This window comes from Spea bombifrons, chromosome 1, assembly GCF_027358695.1.
Source record: "Spea bombifrons isolate aSpeBom1 chromosome 1, aSpeBom1.2.pri, whole genome shotgun sequence".
NCBI classification, from domain to species: Eukaryota; Metazoa; Chordata; class Amphibia; order Anura; family Pelobatidae; genus Spea; species Spea bombifrons.
The window spans coordinates 30,768,288-30,776,059 of NC_071087.1; the positions used below are offsets into that span (position 1 = coordinate 30,768,288).

Below are 7,772 nucleotides of genomic sequence, written 5' to 3' on the forward strand. Positions count from 1 at the left end.
GAAAAAAATAACTGTTACTTAGCTAACAGAAAATGATATTTCGCAGTATGCGAGGTAACAGGTTTTTGTTTTTTTGGTTAAGAGTTTGCAAAAAGTTCCACTTGAATTACTTTCTCAGCATGTTCGCTACACGTTGGCAATATGTTGGCTTGTAGACTAGATTGTTGATGTTGCTGTCTGTTCTGCAGAATATCGCTGTAGCGAGTGTAGAGAGTGCTGCTTTTCACACCTCCAAATATGTCTTGACCTGCTTTAAGAATACTGATTCTGGGGGGAGATGAGTTACTATTTCTCATATCTAGTAAATAAGTACAGGTCTGACACAATCTAGTGTTTTTTTTTTTGTTTTTTTTTTGTTACATCTGCTGTGTCCTCTTCTGACACCCAGAGTTATTTGCTAAAAAAAAAATAATTCTGGCCCCTTGACTTCCCAATATGTGTTCTAATTCATGGTTTTAAGGCAGGCCTGAAATTATTTATAACAAGCAACTTAAACCACCTCTGCTCCCACACTAAAACCTTAAAATGCTTTTCTTTCCACAAAATGTCCTGTGGATTAGTTGCTCCATTTTACAGACTTTCACATCACACAGTTACAAGCTAAGAATGACTTGTAGCAAATTGCCTGTATTCGAATGATTCTTCTAGAACGGCCCTCCGCATCTGATCCCGCTTACGGGATCTACAGCTCCTGAACTGCCGCCCGATATCACTGATCATATGTTATAGATCCCGCCAGCCGCTGCATGTGCATCCCACTTACGGGATCTACAGCTCCTGAACTGCCGCCCGATATCACTGATCATATGTTATAGATCCCGCCAGCCACTGCATGTGCATCCCACTTACGGGATCTACAGCTCCTGAACTGCCGCCCGATATCACTGATCATATGTTATTACGCATCTCTTTCAGACTTCATTCATAACTTTTGCTTCTCCAGGTCTTCGTGTGCTTCCTAAGTGGACGAAACCATTATATGGAAAGTTTATTGCTTTTAGGTTCATCTTTCAGCTTCTTAAGCTCTATCAATCCACCCCTGATCTAATACCCGTTCTACAAGCGCTCATTGCAACTATCTCTGACTTATTTTCCTGTTCCTTAAACTGAATATAAAAAGACGGGTTCCCCCATCAGTTATCCGGCACCACTATAAATTCTCTTAACCGGTATGATGTAATAATTCTGCTTTTGGGATCATCGGGTCTATGACACATTGGCTGTCTCTGTCTCTGCAGATGACAGCGGAGAGGAGTTTGCCAGCGAATGTGATGATGGGGACAGTGTCTTCGGTCATCTGGAGGAGCTGAGACTCAAACTGGAGCACGAGATTGGTTTTGATACATTCATAGAAGTTTACAACAAAATTAAGGTGATTGTTTTTTTTTTGCTGTTTAGTCTAAGGACCCAGAGGCTGCCGGTTTTGGAAGTGTGTGGTGGTTATTTTGAAGTTATTTACAATGATGATAAACATCCTTATTGTATGAGGTTTCCTGTTCATTAGAACATATTCTAGCACCTAGGGGACTGCTTCAAAGAGCAGAGTTTTTTTGTTACCTGACTTTTACATTTTGAGGTCTTTAAAAGATCATAGTTTAGAATTAGAGGATCAGAGGCTTACATTTTTTTACTTCACTGAGTGATAGATAAGTGGAACCGACTTCCAGCAGAAGTGATAGAGGCTTACACTACAAGGACATTCTGACATCCATGCTATAGTTTTAAGACTATCCTGAATCTAAGATGAGACCGAAAACAAAATAAAAAATGGCTCATCATAAATGCCAATGTGACATTATGTGGGTCTACACTAAGTATACTATATAATTTTTTAGTGACATGCTACATAAAACAATAAATAATCTATTTGGGGAGAAAAAAAATAAACAAAAACCATAACCAGATCTCTCTGACTTTAGGCAATACATGAAGATGAGGATGAGAATATTGACACGTGTTCTACAGTTTTAGAAAACATTCTAGGCCCTGAACACCAGCACCTGTATCCCAGAATCCTCCGCTTGGTCATGGCAGATGGAGCTTATCAAGAAGGTAAGGAACCCGTCCGAAATGAGACACTGCATTAATGGCCATACGTATGGCTATACGTATCTATCAGTTAAGACACTTATATCCCAAAGTTTTCAATCGCTCCTTAAAAAATATATATAGTGTTCTCAAGTACACCCTCCACGGGAAATCTATTGATACAATTTTCATGCAGTGTTTAGACTCTAAGCAGCCTTTCCCAATCCTTCAGAATGAAATGCGAGTCATGTGAAATGGCGCATACATGCATTTTTCCATGTAATAACTGCTCTCCATGTGACAAATATTACTGACTACATCATAATAAGCTACGGCTGCTAGTTAACATGACAATACTTGATGATCGTCGTGTAGCAGTGATGTACATTGAGTGCCAAATAAGAATGTTGCGTATTAAACATTAACATGTACAGCACTGGCGGTTAGTGCGCTCCATGATCTCATCCTCATGGGGAGTGGACGCTCTCCTGCATTTAGATTTTCTCACGCATTCCATGACTGAATGCGTGTTTAACCCCTTAATGGTGTAACTGACATGCCTGGCACATCACAGGGTTAAGTGAGCTTAGTAAGTGGTCGTTGATCATTTTCTTTGCTCAGATGGGGCTCCTTTAATACATTCAGCGATACAAAAAAGTATGCCTGAGCTTCGTGTGATTGCTCTCCCGGGTGATTACATTCGCTTATTGAATGATGTCATGTCTTTTAATATGGAAAGAACGTTTAGGAAGCTCAGCCGGTGTTGCTGAGATGCCTTGTTATGGTAGAATTAGTGCATTGAAAGTGTTAAAATACCACCATTTGAATTACATTGGGGTGTCTAGTTTAATGTTAAATGTTATGTTAAAATGTAAAAAAAAATGTTAAATGTTAAATACGCTACTTGTATCCATTGCAGTATAATTTGCATAAAAACATTGAGTATTTCTGAACTCACATTAGATAAATATTAGAGCGGTCGAATTTTTTTTTTTAACAAAGGCAGAAAAGTGGGGGGTGTTAAAACAGCCACAAAGGGGTTAATAATCCAATATGGTATCCTACGTGGTTAAAACAAGCACGATTCCAGATGCAACAGCAAAAAAAAAAAAACACACACACAACCATGTTCCTTTTTGAGATGATGGACATTTTAAAGGCCAGCGTGTGAAATCCAGACAGGCAATGAGGCAACGTGACGGGTTCAGAAAGAGCGGGGTGTAAAGAGAAAATAACTGCGGGAAATGAGCGTATGTTTGTGTTTCTAAATAACCCTGGAGTCCATCGTAGCAGATTGTGAAGATGATGAGTGTAATATACAGGCTAATATATTATGAATGTTAAGTGGCAGCTTCTATATTTAGGTGATGTGTTATATTGGGAAGTCTCATTAGAATTGTAATTAGCCAAGCCATTGTCTGCTGATGAATGATTACTGTGATCACGTTGTTGCCACGTTTTGTACTGCTTCATAGAAAAGTAGTAAGACTGGTATCGACTGGCCCGTGTGCCTTGTGTGTAACAAAACATAATGGGTTTATTCGCTACAGTGGAAGTTTGCAGTAAAGCTGCAGTTTCACCATGTTTGCTTTATTATATATCACAAAGGGGACAACCCTGACTAAGGATTCTCCTGCAAAAACCTTCTTTGGTGAATAAACCCCTACTGATTAATAAAAATAAAGTGTAACATAAGAAACTTGCCAAGCCTTAAAAAAACCAAATAAGTCATAGTGAAATACATGAGTGGGGGTTATAAAAAGTCTACACACCCCTGTTAAAATGCCAGGTTCTTGTGATGTGAAAGAATGAGGCAAAGATAAGTCATGTCAGAACTTTTTCCACCTTTAATGTGACCTATAACGTGAACAATTCAATTCCAAAACAAACTGAAATCTTTGAGAAGAAAGAAACCTCACAATAACCTGGTTGCATAAGTGTGCACACCCTTTTTATTTTATTACATCAATCAGTCTTTTTGGGTTGTTTTGCAATTGAATTGTTCACGTTATAGGTCACATTAAAGGTGGAAAAAGTTCTGACATGATTTATCTTTGTCCCATTCTTTAACATCACAAGAACCTGGCATTTTAACAGGGGTGTGTAGACTTTTTATATCCCCTGTATACTGTGATCAGGTACTTTCTGTAAGTCTTCTGAACAAGGAAGAAGAATTCCCAGTAAGTAGAATGCACCCATTCTGTCGCCGTGTTTCACTTTTTAAAAATATAATCCTCCACATAAATATCACTTTTAAATATCGGATACCTGTGACTGTTAATATGTATTATTGTAGGACAGATGTTTCCCGGTGCTGCGTGTCGGACGAGCAGCAGTTCCAATCACAAACGACATAAAAATAAAGGAAATGTTTATGGAATCGTTTTAACAGCTCTGCGAATAGTTGAAGTGTTGCCATTTTGGGGAGTAACCAGTATGTTTTAAGTGAGATCATTTGATACATCATAAACTACAAGCTGTCTAAAGACACGACACGCGTGTGTGACGAGAGATAAGTCACACGCTATCTTGGATTTCCTGCTGGGTGTGGACATGACCTCATCGGCATTCAGACGTTTCCACCAATCTGTCTTAAAGGATACTTTATTTCTAAGCCGCAACATTCTGCTTTGTAAAATAAGATTTTATAACTCATGCGTTTCCATAGCTCCCCCCCCCCAGCTGCCTGGCTTTTGCTTCGCCTACATAGACTTTCACGTAAACGCCTTGCTAGGATTTGGGGATTAAGCGAGGTCCATAAAGACATGGTTTGGTGTGGAGGAACTCAGGTGGCCCGCACAGAGCCCTGACCTCAACCACCTTGGTATGAATTGGAACGCTGATTACGGGCCAGGTCTTCTCAACGCCTGACCTCACAAATGGCTCTTTTGGCTGAATGGACACAAAAATTATCAATATGAATGCCCATGGTTTTGGAATGGGATGTCCAGTAAGCTCATATAGGTGTGATGGTCCAGAATCCATATCCTTTTGGTCATGTATGTATAAAGTAGGCACTGAGCTATGCCCCTATGTGTTCATAGCGAAGAACATAATCTCTACATCACAGTTTCCATTTCTTACTAAACATTTGGGGCATTATTAGAAGTTTGACTTTGTGTTATTATACGATTACAGACATCTAATAAGAGGCCCTCTCCAGAACTGGTATATGCCTATCTACATGCAGTTTTCTATATATTACCACGTTTTATTTGGGGCCCTTTTTATTTAATATGAGTTCAGTGGGGTTTATGAAATGTCCTAACTGTGGCAATTGATTCCACTGTATGAGCGATTACTAAAACGTAATGATTCTTGTAACTCTTAATGAGGACTGAACACATGGGCTACGCCGTCAGCTTTTATTGTTATTGTTAGTTGCATGTAAACAATATGCATATCCTTCGATACTTTAAGCTTTGCACGTGTCATGTGTTTAGTAACACGTCTGCTGCGGGCATCTAACTCTCCTTGAGCCGGTTTGTAAGTCCCACTTCTGGACTGAATGCCTCTATTCATCCAGTTCTGGGATGTGGAAAACCTCAAGGAGGGAAGGTGGCTGACATTTTACCGTCATAATTCATGGAGAATGAAGGGGAAATTTGGCATTAACACCTTAGGGACCAAGAGCTTTTCACTTTTTGTGCTCGGCGTATTTACTGTTTGACGTCCGTATTTATTGCAAAAATATGTCTCGTCCTTTCACTAGGATAACTAAAAATGACAGTCCTAACCACAGTTTTCCATGTTTTGGAAGTTTTGCTTTGTTGTTTTTGGATCGCTAGAAAGTCCACCAGTTCTTAAATAATATGACAGATCTGCTAAGGTTTATTTACCACGCTAGAGCTTGGCTGAGTGGAACAGCACTGTTAATAGCAGGGAAACCTTCATTTTACTGTATTAATTAAACACAATTTGCTTTAAAAAGATGCAATCCCTGTGGTAAATCGGTAAAGGGGTGTTGAGTAGAACCTCTCATGTCTTTCCAAGGAGTTAAGCACACTATTATTTAATATCAAATTGTTATGTTACATACTACTTGTTATGTCTTGTCCACCCATTGTACAGCGCTACGGAATTTGATGGCGCTATATAAAACAATAATAATATCACCTGTGATCTGCAGTTTTTTTTTAACACAAGAAGGTAGATTTGTTTTCCTGTGATTCAAGATCATTTTAATGCTAGCTAAATAATTACCCAGCAAATGAAATGGCTCACTATTTGACTTGATTAATGTTGGTGACGTGGGCCAGACTGGGATGACTGGGGGGGCGCTGGCACTTTAAGACACTTTACATATTTATACTTACGCAGAATTACTGTTAAATTTGCAGCCCTGCCGGCCTTCTGCCAAGTGTGCCAGATGGCCAGTCTGGGCCAGCTATGAGGGGGAACGGCATGATCTTAAAAACAAGAAAAAAATGATATTAACATTGGCTATTAAACGCACTTTTTGATACAAGGCATTTTTAATTACAGTGTTAAGTACCATACTTTCTCCAGTTATCAATTCCGTTCACTGGTGGAGTTTTAAAGCATATATATTCCTTACATTATATTTTCCTACTAATGTGTTTTTTCCCCCATGTTTTCTTGTTCCCTTTAGACAATGATGAATAAATATCTCAGGACTTTCATATTCTCTACGTGCTGCTTGGACCAAGATGGGATTTGGTTCTTTTTGCCCATCTCCAGCCTTCATCGCCCGCTTCTTATTTGCGTTTGCCGTTTTCCTGTTGCATGAATGGAGCGTCTCTTATTAATGCTGTGTATGTTCCACACGTGTTTCGTCTGAAGGACCCGTTACCTTCATCAGTCTTCAGTCTCGTACTATGGAAAGAAAGCCATAAATTGTCCCATGGAGGCAGAGCAGATCTTCCGAGCCGATAATCTGTATTTCCTATAGCTTTTCTTCATAGACACGTCATATACATGTTTGTACATTGAAGACTGGCAGTTGGTCCATGTCACAAATTTTCAAATGCATTCATGTTTATTTACAGATTTCACATTTTCTATATTTGTAATATCAGACAAATATATGTATTGGTATTTTTCTCATGATATAAACACTGATTTATTGGCAGTTGGCAGCCCTTTTCTTTCTTTCTTAAAAATAAATAAATTACCATTTCTGCACAACACGATAAAAGCATTAGCATTACCATTTTTTTTTCTAATTTAGTAACTAATTCCTCATATCTACCCCATATCATCTGTTGTAATTCTTCCCTGTCCTGCAATGTATGCCTAGTGTTTAACATAGAGAAAAGCCTAATTTATACATACAGTCCACATAACGTTGATATATGTACCTTTTTCAAAACATTTCATGCTTATCGGGTAGTATTATGATAAACTAGCATCATTTGACATGTCTTCAAAATTGTTCTTTTTTTGTTTGTCTGTTTTGCACTGACCTTGGGGGATTTGCTTGGATTACCGAACAGAAAAAGTTAAAGCTATTTACGCTATCTTGTTATGCAAAAAGTTGAAAATATGTATATTATTTCTAACGTTTCAAAATAAAGACTTATCTTTGTAGTTTTGCCTTTTTTTTTAGATTCTTATGTTATGTTATACTGCCCTGAATACCCCTACCGAACATGAATGTATATTAAAGTACTTCATATGTTCTTTAATATCCATTTTGCCCCAAACACTGCTGATTAAACACATTTTCTGCCCAGCAAAAGAGCCGTGATGGAGAAACACTAGACTGAACATTCTGGTGAATC

The 7,772-nt window shown here is 38.5% G+C and overlaps 1 protein-coding gene across 1 annotated transcript in view; it reads left to right on the forward strand.

The window, feature by feature from the left end:
• The window catches only part of NEK1 (NIMA related kinase 1), a 38,689-nt gene extending 31,569 nt beyond the window's left edge, over nt 1-7,120 (forward strand). Inside the window, exons 32-34 of the mRNA XM_053459833.1 lie at nt 1,239-1,372; nt 1,920-2,052; nt 6,641-7,120. Coding sequence (XP_053315808.1) covers nt 1,239-1,372; nt 1,920-2,052; nt 6,641-6,654 — 281 coding nt within the window. The 3' untranslated portion in view covers nt 6,655-7,120. The remainder of the gene's footprint in view (nt 1-1,238; nt 1,373-1,919; nt 2,053-6,640) is intronic.
• The last annotated feature ends 652 nt before the right edge of the window (nt 7,121-7,772 follow it).